The 22,830-nt window shown below is 37.9% G+C and overlaps 2 protein-coding genes across 7 annotated transcripts in view; both read left to right on the top strand.

Moving 5' to 3' along the window:
- Positions 1-438: 438 nt before the first annotated feature.
- Positions 439-10,015, top strand: LOC143886552 (uncharacterized). 6 transcript variants are annotated; one of them, XM_077390577.1, is made up of 13 exons: positions 445-684; positions 1,269-1,341; positions 3,099-3,205; positions 3,609-3,677; positions 3,809-3,863; positions 4,790-4,837; positions 4,955-5,112; positions 5,290-5,528; positions 6,212-6,302; positions 6,408-6,536; positions 6,641-6,794; positions 9,257-9,351; positions 9,457-10,015. In XM_077390577.1, the coding sequence occupies exons 1-13, from the start codon at positions 535-537 to the stop codon at positions 9,637-9,639; spliced, it is 1,551 nt and encodes a 516-aa protein (XP_077246692.1). In that variant the 5' UTR covers positions 445-534; the 3' UTR covers positions 9,640-10,015. The 6 variants fall into 6 exon arrangements, with proteins under 6 accessions (XP_077246693.1, XP_077246694.1, XP_077246695.1 ...); XM_077390582.1 differs by having other exon boundaries at positions 545-684; positions 3,099-3,197; XM_077390581.1 differs by having other exon boundaries at positions 545-684; positions 3,581-3,677.
- A 7,174-nt stretch (positions 10,016-17,189) lies between these two features.
- The window catches only part of LOC143886551 (putative nucleoredoxin 2), a 32,312-nt gene continuing 26,671 nt past the window's right edge, over positions 17,190-22,830 (top strand). The window contains exons 1-2 of the mRNA XM_077390576.1: positions 17,190-17,496; positions 18,575-19,066. Of these exons, the coding sequence (XP_077246691.1) occupies positions 17,341-17,496; positions 18,575-19,066 (648 nt within the window). The 5' untranslated portion in view covers positions 17,190-17,340. The remainder of the gene's footprint in view (positions 17,497-18,574; positions 19,067-22,830) is intronic.

The following is a 22,830-nucleotide window of genomic DNA, read 5'->3' as shown; positions in this document are numbered from 1 at the left end:
GACGAAAATACCCTCACAGTTTCAGGTATTTTTGTCACATATCCTCTATCCCTCGCCCCCAAAAAGTATTCGGCTTTTTTAACGGGCACCCGCGGGTCCACCTTGCCCGGACTAGTTTTGACGGGCGGAGTGGACCCGCAGGTCAAATTGAAACTGGTCATTTTCTTGGGACCCGGATGAGGAAATTACCGGTGGGCCAGGTCGACCCGCGGGTCCGGGTCACTTCTTGCCAGGTGTAGTGTTAAAGCAACAGCTTAAGCTTTTGGAGTTACTGGTTAATTCACAGGAGGAGGAAGAGGCAATGGCCTGGAGTGGTGGCCCACAAGGATCAACAAAATCAAGGAGGCTAAAAGTTAAAACCTCAACTGAAAAAACAAAACAAAACAGTAACCATGTATATAAATGAGTGGTCCCAACTCCTAACCTAAACCATCTGCAAACCCAACTACAAAATGGAGGGTTGCAAAACTCCCTCTCTCTTTGAAACTGGGGAAAGAAATTCAGAGGCATTAGCCGTTGGGAGTTGGGAGAGCTATGTGGGCTTCTGGGGTCCTCACACCCTTGTACCATGGTGGGTTTTGTTGCAGAGCAGAAGGTTTGGTTAGTAATGGAGATAAGAAGAATGTGGTTGTTATTGGCTCTGGTTGGGCTGGCCTAGGTGCTACTCATCATCTCTCCAAACAGGTCTCTCTCTCTCTCTCTCTCTCTCTCTCTCTCTCTCTCTCTCTCTCTCTCACACACACACACACACACATTATTTTGGGTTTCTTTTTTCTCCTTTTCTTTCTTTGAAATTCATGTCAGATTCTTCAAACCGTAAAAAACCCTTGAACACATATCTATTTTTGTACTCATTTCTATTGATGTAGAGATGGGTTTTCTGTAATTTGGTTCCAGGGGTTTTATTGTTTTTTTTTTTTAATTTGTTTCCAGGGGTTTAATGTCACCCTTTTTGGTGTTTGACACATTTCTGTTGATGTAGAGATGGGTTTTCTGTAATTTGATTTCAGGGGTTTTATGGGTTTTTTGTTGTAATTTGGTTCCAAGGGTTTAATGTCACCCTTCTTGGTGTTTTACACATTTCTGTTGATGTAGAGTTGGGTTTTCTGTAATTTGATTTCAGGGGTTTTATGAGTTTTTTTTGTAATTTGGTTCCAAGGGTTTAATGTCAGCCTTCTTGGTGTTTTACACATTCCTGTTGATGTAGAGATGGATTTTTTGTAATTTGGTTCCAGGGGTTTTATGGGTTTTTTGTAATTTGGTTCCAGGGGTTTAATGTCACCCTTCTTGAAGCTGACAATTGGGCTGGAAACCTTGGCCCTGCTGATGTTGGAATCAATGGTAAATCATACCATGGGATTCTCTTTTCCTATTTATTTCTTAATAAGGAAATGAATCTGTGTTTTCCACTAGAGAGATATATAACTTGAATATGGTGAAACCATGTCATGTTCTCTTAATATTGGAATATTATAATACAGAGAATCACATTGCATATTTCTTAACCTCGGATTGCCACATTTATCTATAGCTACAAATTTGCTGGAACTATAAGAAGGTCTATCCCTGATAAGTTCATCAATTTAGATCTTCATTGATCTCTGTAAAATCCAAGGCCATGAAAATTCGTGAGAGAGAGGAAAGAGTGGAGAGCATTAAGTCATTAGCACAAAAAGAATAGAGGACAGTGTTTACAACAAATAGAAGAAGAGAGCGTTAACACAATAGGCAAAAGGCACAAATCAAAGACCAAACAAACATAAAAAGACAAAACAATACCACAATGAAACCACACGACAAATCACTCCGTCATACTAGGCGAGCTATTGATTCAACCGAACCAGACCCAGGTCAGGTAGACAGAGTTGATAGATTCTGCTTCATTGAGCTTACGGACCATATGTACCGATCCAGTTTTGAGATGCGGTTTCAGGAACATCACTAGATAGAGTAGCCAAGCCTTGTCTCTACACTTTTTGTCGCTGTCTGTCCCAGGATTTTCGCTATTGGTTCAACCCATCTAATCAAGATCATCTTCCTAGGCTATAAGGATATGAATTTCTTGTCCATTTATATATGTCCCATATTTATGGCGATGATATTGTTTTGCTTTTGAGATTTAATAGTATGAGAATTTCAATGAGAAAGGATGAACATAGGTCAGCAGGTCCTTGTTTTGATAGACCTCCACATTTTTCAAGTCACTTGCTATTAGAAATTTATCTTTGTGAAACTGAATATGCCATGAAATGGAGCCTTTTCACCAGTGGTGATATCCACAAGGGCAGAATGATAAAGTTCTGGGTCTAAATTATACACTTGCAATCAAAAAATAAAATAAAATCCTAAAAAGAAAAAGATGAAAAAGCTCTACATGTGAAGTGGACTATGTAGTCAAGTCAGGGCATACAATGGAGAAATTGATTGATCTTTCCAGAGTTAATAACCCTTCTATGGTGGATATCATTTTAAGCATATTCTACTTCTGTTAGGCATTTCAGTGTGCTACTTCCAATTCCTAAAGATAGATTTTGCGCATCAGAGATCAGATCTTCATGGAATTATAGAGCAAGCTTCCTTGTCCAATATAAACATCTGAGTAGGAAGCTTCAAATAAGATAATAATCAATAATTCTCCTAATTAACCTTCTTAGATGAGGAAATTAGAGGGATGACATACCTTTTGCACTCCGTCGAAAATAGCCATATGCATGAATTATTTATCGAACCCAAACTACTTTGGGGGAGGGGTCAATTCTTTTATCCAGAAAATGTCGAATAGGTTCAAGAGATAAGAGAATTAAGGATAGCTACTAGAAAGAATAATATAAATCTTTATTGGCTCTTTAATTGGTGGTTTTGTGGCTCAAATGCGGTAAATCAGCTACCAAAAACATATATTTTGATGTGAATTTCATCAATTTTGACAACATACTATTATGTTGTTTTTATGTAAGAGTGCTACTGCTCATCTGCTACTAATAAAGATCCAAGATTTATTTAATATTTCCACATCTAGTTGCTTTTGAAAATAATAGGTTTGTTTAATTTTTCTATATTTCCCAGTCAACTTTCTTTTTCTGTAATGATGTCCGCAGGTTTCTGGTACCCATACCGTAATATATTTTCTCTTGTTGATGAGCTCAGAGTCCAGCCTTTCACTAACTGGACAAGGTCAGCACAGTATTCCCCAGAGGGTATGGAGGTATTTATTCACTCAAGACTGTCAGGATGTCCCAGATTATGCGTGAGATGTTAGTTATTATATCCAGGATGCCCCTCTTAGATCTATATAAATTACAAAAGACATACCTATGCTAGCATATTCATTTTAAAAGAAAAGACATACTTATGTTAGCATAGTCGTCACCACTGCTTGGTATAAGTCATAGTAAAAAGGTAGATAAATCTGTGGCTGCTGGTACTAAAAAACAAGTGTTATCCCTCCTAGACAATGAAATACGTTGAATGATTTGTAAATATTGCCTAAAGTTTTAAGTTATTTATCACTTGGGTGGCGGTATCTGAGGAACAATATCTAACCAAGTCTCAAACTGTGCTTCGACTGAGTGATATGTAGGTGTCCTGACTTGGAGATTATTTCACAGGTTGAAGTTCCAGTATTTCAAGATCTACCTCGATTACCAGCTCCTTTAGGAACCTTTTTTTACACTCAAGTAGGTTTTAACTGTCTCCTAGCTTTTGTCTTTCCATCAAAAAGGACTTTTAGCTTGCAGTTGCGAGGGCATGGTTATCTACAGGCTTGGATTGCTGTTGATAATGTTAAGATGTTTTCTTCATGATGTAGTTCCTTGGCATCCCTTTGGTGGATCGACTCACTTCACTTCCTCTCATGGCTGCAGGTTAGATTATTGTAGTTTATATGTTGCTTTTTTGTTTTGTATCAAGGACATTCCATTTTCTAAAACATTTTCTGTTCTGACATGCCATCAATTTTACAGACACATCAACAAAACTATTAGGAATAAAAAATTAATTTTCTTTTTTCTCTTTTTGAAAATGGTAGCCAATTTTATTGAACAACAAAGAAGACCGAGATGATTGATACATATAGAAGACAAGAACAGTACAATAAAGCTAATCTCTACAAAAAAATGGAAATTATGGCAGAAGAGAATCAAATAACGCCAATTCTTCCTTGGACACTCCATCTCTAGCTAGGTTATCAGCCTCCTTTTTTTCCGAGCAGCGAACATGCTGGAACACTACAGAAGTAGATCTCATCCAATCAAACAACCTGTAAAATCTCCAATGTGGCTTTTGCGATCCATTAAGCAAAGGGATGGCATTCAAAGAGTCCCCTTCTTTCTTCTTATATTTATAGTATTCTTATTTCTTGATTCGAAAAACTTTTGGGAGAGAACCTGTCCAAATTAATTTGGATAATTGACCACTGTCACATGTATAGATGTGGCAGCTGATCAGGTCTTTTGATCTTTTCATGCACCGTGAGTCCAATCCGTTGGTAACAGTCCCACCATAATTGGGTAATCTTATCTGCCAGATCGGAAGGGTTCTCTTTCGGTTCTTCCAAGAAGAGTTTACTTGTTGATCTTGGCACCATCTTATCAATGAATGTGATCTCTGTTCAGCGTAATTCTTAGACCGATAATGTTATCTCATGGTGTCTTTGTAGAAGTCTCAGATCCTCTCTGATAATCGGATAATTTCTTTAAATACCATATATCTCTGTAGAAGTCTCAGATCTCCTTAGTTTTCCTTAATGTCGTTTGCATTCATGCACCTAATTTGCCCTTATTTTCTGTAGTGATTGACTTCGACAACACTGATGTTGCCTGGAGAAGATATGATGCAAGTGAGAAAAATCCCTCAAATATTACCACCTGTGGCTTATGCCGAATTTCCTCTATTTGTTTCACTGACTAAACTGAGAGCATCATAATTCTACAATCCTATATATTCTCAATGGCAGTGACTGCAAGGGAGCTTTTTAAGCAGTACGGCTGCTCAGAAAGGCTTTACCGAAATGTTTTTAACCCAATACTTCAGGTTGGATTGTTTGCTTCGGCAGAGCAATGTAGTGCGGCTGCAACACTGGGAATGCTTTACTATTTCATCCTTGCTCATCAGGTTTAATTATTGCTTTAATTATTATTTTTTCATTTTTTTCATACGAAAACATTTATCTGAATTTTACATAAAATTGTAGCATCTTGTCATGATAGTATTTTTTACATAAGCATTTGGAATACATTGTTCTCTGAAAATGTATGCTTTTATTGGATGTTATCTTTGTTTACACTACAGCAAGATTTCGATGTTGTCTGGTGCCGTGGGACAGTCCAGGAGAAAATTTTTACACCATGGTTGGAGTCTATGAAAGCAAATGGATGTAAATTTCACATGAATAAAAAGGTGACAGATTTCTCACTAAATGAGGAGAATGGATGCATTTCAGAAGTTGTTTGCGGAGAAGAGACTTATGCAGCCGATGCAGTCGTCTTAGCTGTTGGAGTCTCCACACTCCAACAGATTGTCATGAACAGGTATCTCAAAAATTCGTTATCTATTAGAATATATATGTGACCTGGTGGTCACGGGTTCGAGTCACGGAAACAGCCTCTCTGCAAAGTAGGGGTAAGGCTGGGTACATCTAGCCCTCCCCAGACCCCGCAATGGTGGGAGCCTCATGCAATGGGCCGTCCTTTTTTTTTTATTAGAATATATGTTCTCACCATTGGATTGGGTTAAGATCTCAAAGTTGGATCATCTTGGAGGTATAGATTGGGAAAGTTGGTTAGATAATGTAACCTAGATGGCTTAGGCAACTAGATTGTATTAGAATAGTCTCTTTCCATAGTTATCAAGATTTTATTCTATGTTTATCACCTAAGTGCTCTATATAAGCACTCTTGAATCGATTATCTGTAATTTCATCCAAGAATTAGTAGAAATTCAGAATTTTACAATATCTTTCGGTACGCCACCCTTCATTGTATTTGTTTAATTTTGTTTTAAGATGAGTAGAGTAGTTGTGGGTTAGTTGGATTTTTCCTAATGTTTCAAAGTTGCCTTATCACTTGAATTATCAGGCTTTAGGCTATGTTTAAGTAGCGATCACAGATAGGCTTCTGTCATGTACCAAATAAATTGGAATTTCTTCTCCATATTATAATCTTCAGACAACATTTGAGAGAAATGGCATTTATGATAGTTGGACTGTTTGTAGTTCACTGCTACAAACAAGGCAGGAGTTTCTGAATGTTTTGAATTTGGCGGCAATCGATGTGCTTTCTGTTCAACTTAAGTTGGATAGGAAGGTGAGTACAATGATATATGCTTTTCTTTTAACTTTTATCTTCATTGTTCCATCAATAATAAGGTGTGTTTTATATTAAAAGCAAACCTCTTCCACATGTTATTAGGTCAATATTCCAAAGGCAAGCAATGTTTGCTTTGGTTTTGATGATTCAAATGGGTGGACTTTCTTCGATTTGAATTCCATTTATGATGAGTATAAAGATGAACCAGTAACAGTTTTGAAGGCTGATTTTGTAAGTTCCATTCTCTGGAGTTGATTTCGTTTTACTTTTCAATAAAAGAAGAATTCCTAGAATTTTAATTTTCTGCATTATTGGCCTGTTTTATTTCTGTGCAGTATCATGCCAACCAGTTTTTGCCACTAAAAGATGAGCAGATTGTTGCAAAAGTGATGTCATACCTTTCCAAATGCATTAAAGAGTTTGAGGGGGCCAATGTCGTGGAGCAAGAAGTTTCCAGATGTCCTAAATCTGTAACCCACTTCTTTCCAGGTAACATTCTGACTGGCTAGAGAGTTACAGCCCAACCTTCCTTGCTCAATTTCAAGATTTTAAGAAAGCTCTCAGAAGCCAATTAGTGAAGTGTAAAACACTTAGTAGTTCAAGTCTATTGATCAAATCAACTTGGTCTAAATAAACATCGTAAATGGTGAAGATAGAAAACAAACTCCTTTAAATGATGTCAAGTAAACTTAAGTAGTCAATTCAAATACCGTAAGCACTGATGTCTTGATATACTCAATTGGTCAGATTCGAACATTGTAAACAATGAAGGATACTGTGCCAATATGAAAATGGTAGTTTTTTAGGAGAACACTGCTCTTGGTCTCACAGTTGAACCCTACACTGTTAACCTCCTTGTTTAGAGCTCCAGCAGTGGCTCAGTCTTGTTCTTAGGTGTGCTGGACCCTTGGCTCTGTCTTTCTATGCTGTCCTCTTCTCTTGGAAAACTCCTCTTAACTCTCTTTGCTCTTCTCTGGTATCTCAGGCGTGACTTTGCACTCCTCATTATATAGGCCTCTAGTTGCTAGTCTGAGTTGGCTGACAATAACCCAAAGGGACGGACGAGACTTTGTACAACCAAGCGGAGTGGACCATCAACTGCAAGGACCGCTAAATCTTAGGGGTCACACAGTGGCTCAGTGTGGCTTGCAGCATTGCGAGCAAAGTGCAAAGTGCATCTCAAGCGCCCTTGCACCATGCCACATGTACACGGCTCAGTGCGAACTGAGCCTTGAGCCAAGCCAAGCCATTTGAGTTGGCAATGCATAACGATTAATGAAGAGGTATTGGAGTTGTTTGTAGCCAAAATAAACTCTCTTGAGTTTTCCAATTTGGGAAAAAATTAAGGTGTGCAAAGCTCAAGGCACACAAATAAGCAAATTACAAAATCACTCTTCAGTGACAATTCAAAATCAAAAGAAAGCTAATGGTAAAAACACGAAACCCATCTTTATAAAAGTGATTTCTTTTAAATTTTAAGTTTAAACATTCCCTATCCACATTCTTTTCTCCATTTTTTCTAAACTGCATTTAGAACCTATGACCCTGATGAACATCAGTTTATTTGTATATGGTCTTATTTTAACATGTTAAGAACTCAAGTTATGTCATCCCTGAACTACAATCTTTAATTGGTGCTCCTTCCGAGAATTTCATGGATATGTCTGATGCCGTCAGAGCTCGGTTAGATGCTTCCGATATGGATGTAGAACAAAATTTACACCATTTTTAAGTGGAAAAGTGGACGTAAAATTTGTTTTCGAGCCTTCAGAAAAATATGGACTTGGTAAAACTACAGAATGGGTGACCTGTTTGATGGTCCAAATCGTCTTCCTGGCCAAGTCAAGAATACAAGGCCATGAATGTTTATTTCATCAGACAATCCTAACCCTTCGATATGTAGCCTATAAATAGATGGTTAGAAATTAAACAGGCAACTGGCCATGTTCAGTGGAAAAATCTCCACATAGAGCTTCCTGATGGAAGAGGTTTTTGGGGCATGCCAATCCACAGTAGGGCACAACAGATGAATGCTTTGGATCATTTAATAGGTGCTCTCACACTTTTCTGCATGTCTTTTTTCACAAGGAGAATACAATAGCTCTTACCTATGGGATAGAAACTCTATTGTGATCATACTTTCTTTTATGACATAATAGGTAGATCAAATCATGATTGATTTGGTTTTGCGAAGACTCAAATCCAATACTACTGTAAATCATAGTTACAAAGTTCAGATTCTGAAGTACATGTGTTTTTGTAAATTTTCGAAAAATAAATTGGAAATGTTTAGGAAGATTTCTGAAAAGAATTGGAAAAAGCACATGTGTTTTTGTAAATAAGAAACGACAGAAACAGGATGGTTAAGAACATGGGTTTGCTAGATTAGGTTGTGAGTTTAGTTTCCACCATGGTATTAAATTCGAAATTTTGGATTTCGGTTGAGACCGAAACCAAAATTTGGCGAAATCCAAGAATTCAGATTTTACCAAATTTCGGCCGAAATTTCGAGAATTCAATTTTTTAAAAATAATATGGTATTTTCCCGACATTTCAGCATAATTTTTGTAATGAATAATATATTATTTTTATTGTGTACCGGATTTCGGTCGAAATACATACCAAAACCGAAATTTAAAACCATGGTTTCCACTACAATTATTTTTCACTAATTTGGGATTTAACTCAAGATTTACTAATAATATATGGAAAAGTGATGAAGTATTCGTTAAATTTGCATTTAATTTGAAAAATGTGACACTATTTGAATTATTTTGGATTTTTTAATGTTTAATATAGGGCATAAAATTGGGAATTTTTCATTAATTTTTCAATTATTCAATCAATCTTGTAACTATGTTGTGATTCAATGTGAAATAATCAACCACTACATGCTAATATTGGTTATGTGAAATGGTACATTTCAGATCCATTAACATTCTCTATTACAGGTTCCTATAAGTACATGATGCGTGGTTCTACTACTTTTCCAAACTTGTTTATGGCTGGAGACTGGATAATCAATCGTCATGGATCGTGGTCGCAGGTAAGGAATCAAATATCTACCACAAACTGATATTTATATAATGAATTATCTTGATTTAAATTGGACAAGGACAATTAACAATTCGTTGTTTCTTATGTAATGGAGGAGAAAGCATATGTGACTGGCCTAGAAGCAGCTAACAGGGTGGTGGACTACCTTGAGGAAGGGAATTTCGCTAAAATAATAGCAGTGGAACAAGATGAACCTCATGTTGAGGCGCTGCGTAGCCTCAATAGAACCATTAATGAGATAAGGGCTCAACTTCCATTGTCTGATTTCTTTCTCTAGTAGTACCACTAAAATTCTAAAGACCATTTCTTGCTACCACTCTGGTTCCAATAAGTAAGAGAGGACTAGTATCAGCTTCGAGGACGCTTTCTCACTCAAGGTAAGGAAAGAACCTTAGAGAAAAACTGCATTCATACCAATTAGAAGGAAGAAAGGAGCTGAGCATAATTTAATAGTTCATAATGTTCCTTATTCTATTGCCAAGATCCCACTATATCTTTGATGTAGTTATTTGTATAAGCAGTCCTCAATAAAATTGTGAACAGGATTACACATACAGTAAGAAGTAAAATAATCAAAAGAAGAAATTCCATACCTGTCTTGCCAAACAGTGGTTGAAGAAAATGTGAATATAAGTTCTTGTCAGTTTTGTCAAGTGTATGAAACCATTTGTTGATCTGTTTAATATTGTTGGACTTCATTATTTAGAACTGATTAGGATACTTGTCCACTGCCCTGCCACAAAAGTAGTCATTCTGATTTGGAAGATCTATCTGCCTTTGCTAGCCATTGATTTATGGTCTTTATTGATATTGATAAAAATTTCGTCATCCACTTCTACACCTCAAAAGATTACTCCAAAAACATTTGAACTGCCACCAACTGCACCAACGATTGAAGATCAAAGATGAGATTAGAAACTCCACATTTTTTCAAGTTTTCATATTATGATTTTGTGTTTTGTGTTGTCGGTTTAGTCCCACAATTGTTGTTTATTTTCTCAGAAGCAATTAAGTATTGTACCTTGAATACCTCAAGAGTTTTCTTCTTATAAAATGTCCCACTGTTAGTTTATTTTGAAATATTTGTTCTCCTTGTCTCTAATTACTTAATAAGAAACATCACATTTGGCACTTGGGAGTTTTGAAGCTATGATCTTGTGAGTGAAAAATGCATTAGTAAAGATCAAAAGAAAAATCTATAAATTGCCTATGGAGCATCAACCAATTTGGCATTAGTTATATGGCCTCAAATGGAAGGATTTTTTTGTTTCCCCTTCAGGTAAACTGGGAATGAAGCTTGTGATCGCAAGATTGAGGCATTGAGAAACTTCCAATTAAGCTAGCCTTAACCCCACTTTGAAGTAAGTGGACTTTAAACACAAGTATTTACATGCAAGGGGACTTTCAGTTACCTAAGATCTTCCTATGTGAACACGCGAGATGAACGGCAGTAAGCTCACCATCACTAGATATCACTAACGAGAAGTCTTCATTAAGATGCAAGGTGAGGTTGATAGTTTCTTTAGAAAGAGTTCTAGTTGAACAAAGTGAGTTGGATTCCCTGAGGCTCTTTTCACTTGTGTTCCCTGGAAAGCGGCCTCTTATTTCCTTGACAAGACAGAATTCTGGCGTTCACTTGCTTTCCAGGGAAAATAGAATTACACATGTGGAATTTCTACAATAAGTCAAAAAATGACATGGAAAAGCTCATTTTCCCACCCTTTTAGGGATTTCATTTCCGACCAAAAACACTCGGATTTCATTTCTCGGGAAAACTAGTGCAAAAAGAAGGGCAAGCAGTTTCCCTGGAAACTTTTTCCTGCGTAGTGAACAGTTTAGAAACAGTCCAGAGAAACCTTCTCCTGCACTGTTCTCTGGATTTCTTTTCGTAATGCCACGTCAGATTTCCGGGAAACATTTTCTTTTCCTTTTCTTGAAAAACAAGTGAACAGAGCCTGAGTAGACATTGAAAGCTGACATGAATTAAAGTTTAGAATATTCCAATTTGGAAAGAAATTGTCACCAAGGAAGACTAAAAGAAAAATGGGTACGTGGAAAGCACTAAGAAAGCGATGGGGCAAGCAAAGAGGAAGCATATGAGAAACATGTTGTGAAAAAAAATCTCCTTAGAAAGTGTCACCAAAGGTGGAATATGAAGCATACAGAAAGAGACACGGTTAAAGACTTATAGGGAGGTTAGGCAGGGAGGGAAGTTCAATGTAGGTTTCTCATAAGCAAGTAGTTAGGAGCTCATGATAGGTAAGTTTCCTAATTGGAAATTTTAGGGATTTATAGTTTCCTAATTGGAAATTTTTGGGTAAGTCAATATAATAAAATAAAATAAGAGGAATGATAGAATGAAGGGCACCCTTGCAAAAATCAACTCCAAGGGCGCCCCTATTGGTGGATTTTAGCAAAGTGAAGCGCCGAAAAATGTGGAATGCGCCTAAAAAAGTTGAAAATGTGTTGACTTTGCTAAAATCCACCAATAGGGGCGCCCTTGGAGTTGATTTTTGCATGGGCACCCTTCATTCTATCATTCCTCATTAATAAATATATTTCAATTGGTCATTGAGAATTATGATCTCCTTTTCAACTGTTTGGTTACACATGAAAAAACAAAACTTGAACCAGCACTGTTCAAGTTTTATTTTTAAGGGCCTTTGATTTATGAAGATGTCCTTCTAAATAAACCATAACCATATATCATTTCCCGAAAACGTGGAAGGGAGAGATTTTCCCAAGGTGTTAGAATATATGGGATATTGGGAAATCAGATTTGATTTCCCAATATCCCATATATTCTACAACAATCTGATTTCCCAATATCCCATATATTCTAACACAAGGAAAAAGTTTCTATCAGAAATATTTTTTCATGCAATCTAAATGGGGCCTTAGCCATTTTATAATTTCACTGGCTAATCGGGAAACACTTTGCAAATTAGAGATTTATAGGCAAAATTTTCTTTTACATTTTAGAATTGTAATTTATTAAGATTTATTTTTTTTTTTAAAAAGAAGAGTCATAAAAATTTATTTAAAAGTTAAAAGAATTGATTTAAGTTTTAAATACAATTCTTCAAAAAAAAAAAAAAAAAAAAAAAGTACTCAAATGATCTTAAATTTTGAAAGCTAGAACTTAGCTTTAATAAAGTGAATGAGTGGGTATCTCACCCCTTTTTTAAACCTCAATCATAATCATCTTTCTTTGCAAATGCCATGATTCCATTTGAACTTCCACCATTGGATTATATGATCTTAAAAAGAAAGAAAGAAAAAGGACCTACAATAATCAATGAATGAATAATAAAAAGGAAAATAACATCTACAATCTCTTGCTCTAATAATTACACTCCCAAGTTTTTTATTGGGTGTTGATAGGTTTTGGGGAATTATAAGTTTATAACAGCCTATAACTGCTTAACAATTAGAAAGTTGTGAAAATTAAGAAAAGAGTGCCAATATTAAAACAGCCTCTAATTGCTTAACTATTCTTAAGAAAAGGCTAAGAATACTTGGATCACTACGAATACTTATTCTTTATCAGCTCTAAATAAACAAATAAGTACCCCTTTATTTTAATAATAGCACTCCTTTCTTTAATCAAAACTATCATCAACTAATTAAAAAAGTGTTTAATCAAGTGAGGTGTTGAGCTTGAACTCTCTCAACCCTGTGGTTGTGGGTTTAATTTCAGCTATCTACTAAATAATAAGAGTGGACAATGGATTAAAACTAGGAATGTGGGATCATGTTTAGGAAAAAGTGGATTTTACTGTAGAGCCCTTATTTATGATACATTTTAATTAGTCATAACTATTTCATTGCTGATTTACATATTAGTTAGGATGTAGTGGTGGGAATCAAGAGTAATTAGTTAGAGTCTATTGAGTTATAAGTTATCAGGAGTTCCTATTCTTTCTCCTACTTTTATGCAAGTGTGCCTGGGAAACACTTATTGTGGCTCATTACACATGTGGAATTTCTGCAATAAGTCAAAAAATTACATGGAAAAGCTCATTTTCCTCCCCTTTAGGGATTTCATTTCCGACAAAAAACACACGGATTTCGTTTCCCTGAGAAACTAGTGCAAAAAGAAGGGCAGGCAGTTTCCCTGGAAACCTTTTTCTACGCAAGTGAACAGTCCAGAAACAGTCAAGGGAAACCTTTTCCTCCATAGATTCCCTAGATTTCTTTTCCTCATGCCACGTCAGATTCCCGAGAAAAAATTTCTTTTCCTTTCCCGGGAAAACAAGCGAACAAAGCCTTAATGTATAAAGAGAGAAGGAAAGGGAAATGATATATGCGCCAAGTGTTTCAATAAACATATGCTCCACTTGTTTGTCGTGTAGTATTTAAAGGGTTTAAAAACCTTGGCTCAGATATCATTTCCCGAAGGAAATATCAATAAATACACGCCAAAATTTATTCCAGAATTTCTATTGGCTGATCTTCCCTCTAAGAAGATCAAATCCGCTAAGAACCGAATCGGGTTCGTAACACCTCCATACAGCCAATGAAAATGCGTCTGATTAGTTTTCAAAGAGACGAGTCTCCTTTTCTTTTTCCCCACTTACTGTCGTAATTAGACTTAGACATTGGTGGCCAGTTTGCTTAACTATATACGAATTCCAAGACGAAGGCGTGGAAGGATCTTAGCTCTATAAGACACGTGGCATCATCCCAACGGCCAATACTTTCTCCGTTGTCTTGAAAAGCAACACCAACTAAAGAGACAGGTGGTGGTGGAGTCCATCTGTCCTTTATTTACTTCAGCACGGCAACTAAACGAAACACGTGTCCAAATCTCAATAGTGTTAGAATTCAAATGGCTAACGTGGCTTTTAAAGATATGGTGTGTTGGTATTTTCGTGGGCCCACTTTCCTTTTCGAATTATTGAACTCCCCAACAACCCCCAAATCACATTGACACTTGTCCTCTTGCTTCCACGTGTCGTTAATCGGACGGTGGTTGAAAAATCTTGCGTATTCTGTCATGAGAATGACGAGATCTCCTCAGATTTGCTGGTAAAACGAATAATCCACTTTTTTTTATTTTTCTTTGAACCCTTTGGTGAGATATTGTTTTATTAGAAGGTATTCATTGGTGTGGGCCCACCAAATGAAAAGCTCAAGGGTACTGATGGGGTAAATCCCACCTTCTTATTTGATAACTCCACCCCTCCTACTTTGCTTCATTTGCAAAAACAGTCTTCTAGTTTGACAATTTGCAAATCGTGCCATCACATTTGAATGAATTTTGGAAATTGTGTCTTGCCATCAATTTGTGACCGAAATACCCACGGTGGATTGTTTTTGACTTATTAAAAGACCGAAATGTCCTTATATGAAAAATGAGGAATGCTAAACTAAGGGGTGCCCTTGCAAAAATATGATGAAAGGGTGCCCCCATTGGTGGAAAGTCCCCAAAGTGCATTTATAACATGTAAAAGTTAACATTAAATGCACTTTGGTGACTTTTCCCCATTGAAGCCCCCCTTTCATTGTGTTTTTGCAAGGGCGCCCTTCAGTCTAGCAACCCTCGCGAAAAAAGATGAAAATTACCTAGTAAAAAGACCAAAATACTAACTCAACTCAAAGTCTCAAACCCAAGCATCAAGTGTGGCCCACCATTTTGCCACATGTTTTGATGAGGTCGGTCTAAAATCATTCGGCGTGGTCAGTTAACACACAGAGTGTGGATAGATGGAAATGTGTGAATGTGTGGTGAATGCGAGGGCATCTTTGTGGAGTAGTTGCTCTAGTTTGCAAAACGGGATTAGGATTCGTCCCAGCCGAGGATTTTCCCGGTTAGAAGTCCTTTGATCTTGTGTTTCGGCACCGTTGAAAACGTTATTCCTAGGGGCACTGATGCTTGCACTTTTACTTCTAATATTATCAGCCATTTAATGCTGTATAGTCTCATTGGGCGTGCCAAAAAAGTGGTGTTGGGACTAAAATCATCCATTGGGTCAGTTAGTGCACCAAGTATGGATTGGTGGATGTGTGTGAGTGTGTGGTGAATGTGCAGGAGTGCCTGCCTCCTGAGAGGCAAATTGAAATTCAATTCGAGGGGTCGATGACCGAAATGTTTCCTTTCCTTGGGATTCGATTTCAGGCAATTAAGAAGAAGAGGGGAACTTCCTTGGGCTCCTCTGCGTTTATATAGATAGAAAGAACTTTTTACAATACGATGCGATGTTAAATGTGGGAATGTCGGCACAAGTAAAATGTGAACAACTTGCGGGGGAAAACATTGATGTGCGCCGCCGCCGCCTATGAGAGCAAAATGCTAACAAACTAGTAAAACAACGAAAGACTTACTTGAGAAGAAGGATTCATTGCTTCCTTCATTTGAACGGACAAGCTACAACTAGGAAAAATAAATGAGAGTAAATGATAAAAAATAAATGTTAAGACATGTTTGGTGGACCTTTTTTTTGGAGACAGACATCTTCTTTTATAACTTTATTCGAGCAACCACTCCCCATTAACCTATGTTCTCAAGGAGAGAATTCATCAGTAACTGCCTACTTCAAGCTTCCACTACTCGCATCTTCTCCTTACAATGTTTACTGCCTTATTCCCTGAAAATGCCAGCTTGGCACATGTAATCTCTTTGACTGGGTCCAAACAAGCCATCATTCGGTGATTCGATCTCTCATGACTGAACGTGAACAGGTAGCTAGGTTCCACAATCTCCACTCGAGCCAATATATAAGATGCAGCCCACCGTTTTACACCTCATGTTTTGATGGGGTGGTTTCATTTCTTTTACACCCATGTGTAGCATGGGCCAAGAACATACTACTACAGATGTTTAAGTTCGCTAAGTTTGAAAAGTCCAAAGAGAGCAGACTAGCCACGGGGCTTGGTCATATTTTTGTAAGGTCATCCTCCATCAAGTAGTCCTCTGATAATCCTCTATAAAAAGTATCAATAATATCCTCCTAACCTGGCCTAATCGGATCTATGTATGCAAATGCTAGTCTCCTGATCATCCTGAAGAATATAGTTGTTTAGTTTGGTCCCTCACTGCACTCGCCAACTGAAGGAACACAACAGTGGATCAGCAGATCTTGCCTAGAGGGGAATACGTTGCTGCTGTTATGGCCATTGTTAGGTTTGATTCAAAACAAATCATTGTCGCCATAGGTATTTTGGTCTCTTTACGAGTAAAAAATCCACTACGGGTGTTTTTGTCACAAATTGACGGCATGTATTTTGGTCTTTTCATATTAAGGATATTTTGCTCTTCTTATGCGTGAAAAAAAAATCCACTATGGGTGTTTTTGCAAATAAAGCAATGTAGAAGTAGGCTTTTAAAAAAATCCCTAACATTTTTATAGTCCATGCCTTAAAAAGTGGGACCCACTTCTGTAGACAGGTGTTGGGTCCACCTGTCGAGAATCTGTACATAGATTCTCTTGTCGAGAATTTATAATTTCTCAAAATGATAAATTGATAAGCAAGAGAGAAACTGCCGAGAAAAACGTGAACATTAGAGAAAATCACGGGCGTTGGGTTTCAGAGTCAGATGTCCTTTGGACCTTTACTCCTTCTACCGAGACAGTACCCTGCATGGGCCCACTATAACCAAAGGAATCCTGTCCATTGATGTGAAATATTTTACGATCTAATGATCTTAGCCACATATGTGTATGCCACGTGTTGTTTAGTTTTGGGAGTGTCCAGATCAATTTAGACAGCTGAGCATTTTCTCTTTTGGAATGTTAACGACGTTGTAGAGAAAAACAACGAATAAATAAAAGGATAAATGTGCCGATTTTGCTAATTTCTTGTTTCCACATGGAGGTTTTTGATGGGTTCATGTGACATACCATGTCATGCTCATGTACATACATTCATGTCCATGCTATCTGATGCATGGTCTTATAAGCATATAAGAATGTTGAAGGAGCTATTGTGTGTAGTTTTCTTGTAATTTAGTGAGAGAGAGGGTAAAGAGAGAGGAATGAGGAAGGAGGAGGTTAATGAGATCCCTTTGAAGAAGGAGAGTGTGGATTTATGGGCTTTTAATGGTGAATCTAATAAGGCTCCCCACCCTACATTTTCATCTCTCTTAGCCTCTCAACATAGAGATTTCCTTCTCTCTCCAACAGGAAACCAGGTTCTCTCTCTCTCTCTCTCTCTCTCTCTCTCTCTCTCTCTTAAAAATAGATTTGGATGAAGGGTGGAGATCTAACATGCGCCGGGTAGTTGGGTTTGTTGTCCATGAAAAACCCAATAGCTCTGTTAAGATTATATCCACCACGGCGCAGTTTAGATGGCTCCCTTTCATGAAGTACCCATGTTTTTAGTATGATATAGAGCAGAACATAGAAAATAAATAAATCAGCGTATTAACTTAGTCATGTGAAAATTTCTGAAAAGAATCGTTTATTTTGCTTGTGTTTAACAATATCCGGTACAAATATCGGAATATGGAACATATCAGTATAGCTAGTCTTCTCGTACTCAATTTTAATTACCATCTTTACACATTATTACTATGGTAAATAAGTGTCTATATAGGTCGATATATATGTAGACACTCAATTTTATCAATCCGATTGTGGTGATCCCCTGTCGTCCTGTGGAAAAAACCGGCTCCCACAATTTCACTTAGCAGTAATCGACTATACGTAATTGTGATGTTTCGGTTTAGGTTATGTGTGGCCCGATTCGGGCCAAACGTTACGTAACTTTTAGTAGTTATCGAAGGATAATAATCTTCGTAGCATCGTATTTGAAAAGGCACTCGTTAAGGGGCATTTAATTACCTTGGTACATGAATTTACACATGCTTTGAGTTTTTTTTTTTTCTTATAGTGTAAATTCACGTTCGCAAGCAAAACCCATTTGAAAATTCGACCAGTCGATAAGGGTATTTTTGTCATTTCTGACATCTTCTTTTTCACCAAAACGAAACGTGTACCCCACCATGGAAGTGTCACTAATTATTCTTGCCTAGTCGACTCCCTTGATATTCGCACCCTCTTGAAATTATGAGCTGTTGGGACAATGGGATTCTTGGGCGTAGAGAAGGACAGAGAAAGGGTGGGAATATCAAAACAAATATCTTAAATTACCAAACTCCTAACCTCTTCAGTGGTTTGTACAAAATTACCGCCATGAATTACAAGAATGACCAAAAACTCCTCAACCCTTTAATTTTTCATTACGTAAATAACTTTCATCCCATGCAGGTGAACGTATCGGCCCTAGAGGGAAAGGTAGTGGGTCTATACTTCTCGGCCAATTGGTATACTCCCTGCCGGAATTTCACTCCGGTCCTCGCCGGAATTTACAATCAATTGAAGGAATGTGGGGCCGGATTCGAGATCGTCTTCGTATCGGCCGATGAAGATCTCGAAGCCTTCGATCGCTACCGTTCAACAATGCCATGGCTATCCGTTCCGTTCTCCGACTTAGAGTCGAAAAAGGCGTTGAACTGCTTATTTGACATTGAAGGGATACCCTCTTTGATCGTCCTACAACCAGATAAGGACGCTGAAATGGCGGTACGAGACGGGGTTGAATTGGTATACCGTTACGGGGTCCGAGCATTCCCGTTTTCTAGGGCAAGGTTGGAGGAGCTGAAGAAGGAAGAGAGAGAGAAGCATGAGACTCAAACCCTAGCAAATTTGTTAATAAACCATGGTAGAGACTACTTGTTGGCTCAACCCTTGCCTAAACAGGTCAGTTTGTGTTGATTTTTTTTAATGACTGAAATGCCCTTCATGGCTTGCATGGAAAGAGAGGGTTGGTATTGCCACCTTTAAGATTAGGGTTTGCCACCCATTTTAGAGGCTGAAATGGGGGAAATGGCCTAATTTTTTGCGTGAAAATACCAATTCACTCGGATGTAAATGCATGCATGAAGATAACTTACGTTAGTTACGTAAAATTTCCTTTATTCTTTTTATTAGTTTAAGAGAGCAATGATAGATACAAGGGAGCCCTTGCATAAAGAGCCGCATAAGGGCACTTGATTGGATCCACATCATTTTTAGTTACATTTTAAAAGCAGTTGAAAACGTAAAATCAGACGTGGATCCAATCAAGAGCCCTTCTGTCACTCTTTATGCAAGGGCTCCCTTGTATCTATCATTGCTCTTAGTTTAATAGGGTTCACTTTTGGTTTTGCTTTGTGGGTAATATCCGCACTATGCTGATTTAGTAATGGAACGCCTTCCTTCGTGTACACTTTTCTGAGCATTTGTTAAAGGGGTGAGAATTATCCTAAGGAGGTGTGAATTTATCATCGCCCTATATTAATTCCCAACAACCTTTCAGCATCCATTCAAAATAGGCAAGAGGAATGCCATTTTCAAAATATGGAACGTTGAAATATTTCTGATATAAAAATGCCAAAAAAATGAAGAAAGAAGAGTAGAAGTGTGTTATGCTCTGTTCTGATGAACCCTCCTCAACTTTTAGGGTTTCATAGACTCACAAAGAAGAAGAAGAAGAAGAAGAAGAGAAAATGGGAAAGAAATCTTTTTCAATCATTGCCTTCTGATTCGATCTGCTTACTCTATAAAAGCTGCCACTAACAGATTGACACCGTGGCCACAAACTCTAACAAACTCAATATTCCTCTTCTACATAGAAGTCAAATGCAAGTACTAATAAGATGATTAGTAACTACTAACTACTGTTTACTGATTATTGACTAATTGCTGATGTAATTGTCCATCCACACTGGTTTATGTCTCTCTCTTCGTCCTTTGCTTTGTTCTTTACTGTTCTGCTGATGTTCTGAACCCTCATCGTAACTATCCACATCCAGCCCTCCAATTCCTTCAGTCCCCACTTGATCAATGGTCACTGGTAGCCCTGTATCGCTATCATTGCCCTGCTCTTGATAATTAACCTTGTCCTCAAGGTTTAAGTGTGGGTAATCCAGTTGTAACTCGTGTAAGTTTTCCCAAGAAGTGTCCTCTGGCAGCAATCCTCTCCACTGTACAAGTACCTGTGTCACTGATGTGTTTCCTTTGAGCACAACTCTTGTGTCTAGAATAGCTAATGGGGAAATGAGAGGTTGATTGTTGACACTGTGAACCGGCAAGGTGCAGATTGATTGTGGTGCTGGTCCATGAAATGGCTTTAACAGAGCAATGTGGAAAACAGGGTGGATCTTGCTGCCCTCCTGTAACTTCAGCTTATAGGCAACCTTTCCAATCTTGGCGATAATCTCATAGGGTCCGTAGAACCTCTTACTCAGGTTATGAGATGACCTGTTAGCAACAGATTGCTGACGGTAGGGTTGTAGTTTGAGTAAGACCCAGTTGCCTACCTCCAACTATTTATCTTGCCTTTTTTGATCTGCCATGGTTTTCATTCTCGATTGAGCTTGAATAAAATTTGTCTTGAGTTTAGTCAAAATAGTATCTCGCTGACTGAGTTCCGTATCGATTGCCTCAATAGGGGAAGAACCTGAAATGTATAAAGGTATTGAAGGAGGGGGGCGGCCATAAACTGCCTCAAATGGTGTCATTTTGATGGAAGTATGAGGGAATGCCACCGTGGCGTAGTGTTGGACAAATCTTTTGTAGTACCCCGTAAGACCTAGAAATCCTCTTAGCTGTTTCAAGGATGTTGGACGAGGCCATTCTTGCATCACTCGAATTTTATCAGGATCAGGTTGCACACCCATACCAGATACCAGATGACCTAAATAATCAATCTTTTGTTGACAAAACTGACATTTGCTCATTTTAACAAACAGGTTGTTAATATGTAAGCAGTTCAAAACCGAAGTTAAGTGTCCCATACGATCTTCATTAGAATTACTGTAAACAAGTATATCATCAAAGAAGACTATGACAAACCTTCGGAGGAATGGCTTGAATATCAGGTTCATGGTGCGTTGGAATGTGGACGGTGCATTGGTCAACCCAAATGGCATCACTAAGAACTCATAATGACCTTCGTGAGTTCAAAATGCTGTCTTTGCACAATCTTCTGCTTTCAATCGAATCTGAGGATAACCAGAACATAAGTCCAATTTAGAAAATACAATTGCCCCATGTAGTTCGTCCATTAACTCATCAATGGTTGGTATAGGAAACCTGTTCTTGATTGTGATAGCATTTAAAGCCCTGTAATCGACACAAAAACGCCAGGTATTGTCTCTTTTTTTTTACTAAGAGAACAGGGGATGAGTATGGACTAAGACTGGGAACGATAATACCATTCTGCAACATGTCTTTGACCAATCGTTCAATTTCATTTTTTTGGAAATGAAGATACCTGTATGGTTTCACATTTACAGGGATTGAATTAGGGAGGAGATGAATCTGGTGATCTACTTCTATGTTAGGTGGTAGCCCTGTTGGACTTTGGAACACCTCTGCAAATTGGTGTAAAATTGCAGATGCGGCAGCTGGTAGGTCTTGTGGAACTTCAATTGAATTGAATTCTGCTGCTGACGAATTCGTTTCTGTTCCATCGATGCAAATCAACTGGAAGTATGAAGCAATTGAATCAGAATTTGTTAAACCCTTCAGCTGAGTCGCCTTGAGAAGAGAAGGGTTTAATGCTGACTCTCCTACTAACTTGACAGTTTTTCCTTTGCAAGTGAACTCCATGGTAGAGACTTTGTAATCAGTTAGTATAGGTCCCAATGTTGCTAACCACTGTATACAGAGAATGACATCTGCCCCCCTGATCGGTAAAACGAAGAGGTCAAGTTGAAACGCATGACTTTGTATGGTAAATTTGGCATTAACACATTTCTTAGAACAAAGCAAATATTCACCATTACCAATAAGGACTTTGAAGGGTGTGGTAGGAATTAAAGGCCAATTTAGTGAGTTTGCAACCTTCTCTTTGACAAAATTATGGGTAGAACCACTGTCGATTAAGACATGAATTGAACTTGTGCCACTAATTCCAGTAACTCTGATTGTGGTTGGGTTTTGCTGTCCTACCAAAGCATGAAAGCTAATTCCTGCAGAATTTTCTTTTGGTATTTCTTCGACCTCGTCAAGTGGGACGTTGTCATCAAATTCACCATGGAAGAGGTCATTTTCATCATCTAGAGCTGCAAGATGATATAATCATTTTCGACAATCATGGCCTGGGACGTATTTTTCATCACAATATTAGCAAACCCCTTTTTTCTCGTTTGAGTTTCAGTTTTTCTTTCGACAATTGTCTTGTTCGCACTGGAATTTGTTTTGGCGGAATGAGAGTGGTAGTCTTGACAGGGAAGGAAGATGGAGTTGGTAATAAACCGGGTCCCCCCGTAGGTTTAGGCCAAGCAGGTTTCCATGATTTTCGCAGATATTCGTATTTTTGCTCATAAATTCTTGCGAGGGACATGGCATGTAATAAAAAAGTTGATTGTAAAACAAGTAATTCCCTTTTTAGATCTGGTTTAAGACCTGATATGAAGAAACTTGTAAGAAATGATTCTGAGAGGCCACTGACCTTGTTAGAAGCTTCTTCAAATCTG

The sequence above is a fragment of the Tasmannia lanceolata genome, unplaced genomic scaffold (genome assembly GCF_043159265.1).
Source record: "Tasmannia lanceolata isolate RefF3 unplaced genomic scaffold, GAP_Taslan_0.1 ptg000011l, whole genome shotgun sequence".
NCBI lineage: Eukaryota > Viridiplantae > Streptophyta > Magnoliopsida > Canellales > Winteraceae > Tasmannia > Tasmannia lanceolata.
Note: the sequence above shows the minus strand (reverse complement) of the source record. Positions and strands in the feature narration are given on the sequence as shown.

What these genes read in the sequence shown, in the direction of transcription:
- LOC143886552 (XM_077390577.1), top strand. Translation starts at nt 535, where the DNA reads ATGTGGGCTTCTGGGGTCCTCACACCCTTGTACCATGGTGGGTTTTGT. An exon ending in CTCATCATCTCTCCAAACAG is followed by an intron (nt 685 to 1,268) that starts GTCTCTCTCTCT and finishes ATTTGGTTCCAG; the next exon opens with GGGTTTAATGTCACCCTTCT. An exon ending in GAACCTTTTTTTACACTCAA is followed by an intron (nt 3,678 to 3,808) that starts GTAGGTTTTAAC and finishes TTCATGATGTAG; the next exon opens with TTCCTTGGCATCCCTTTGGT.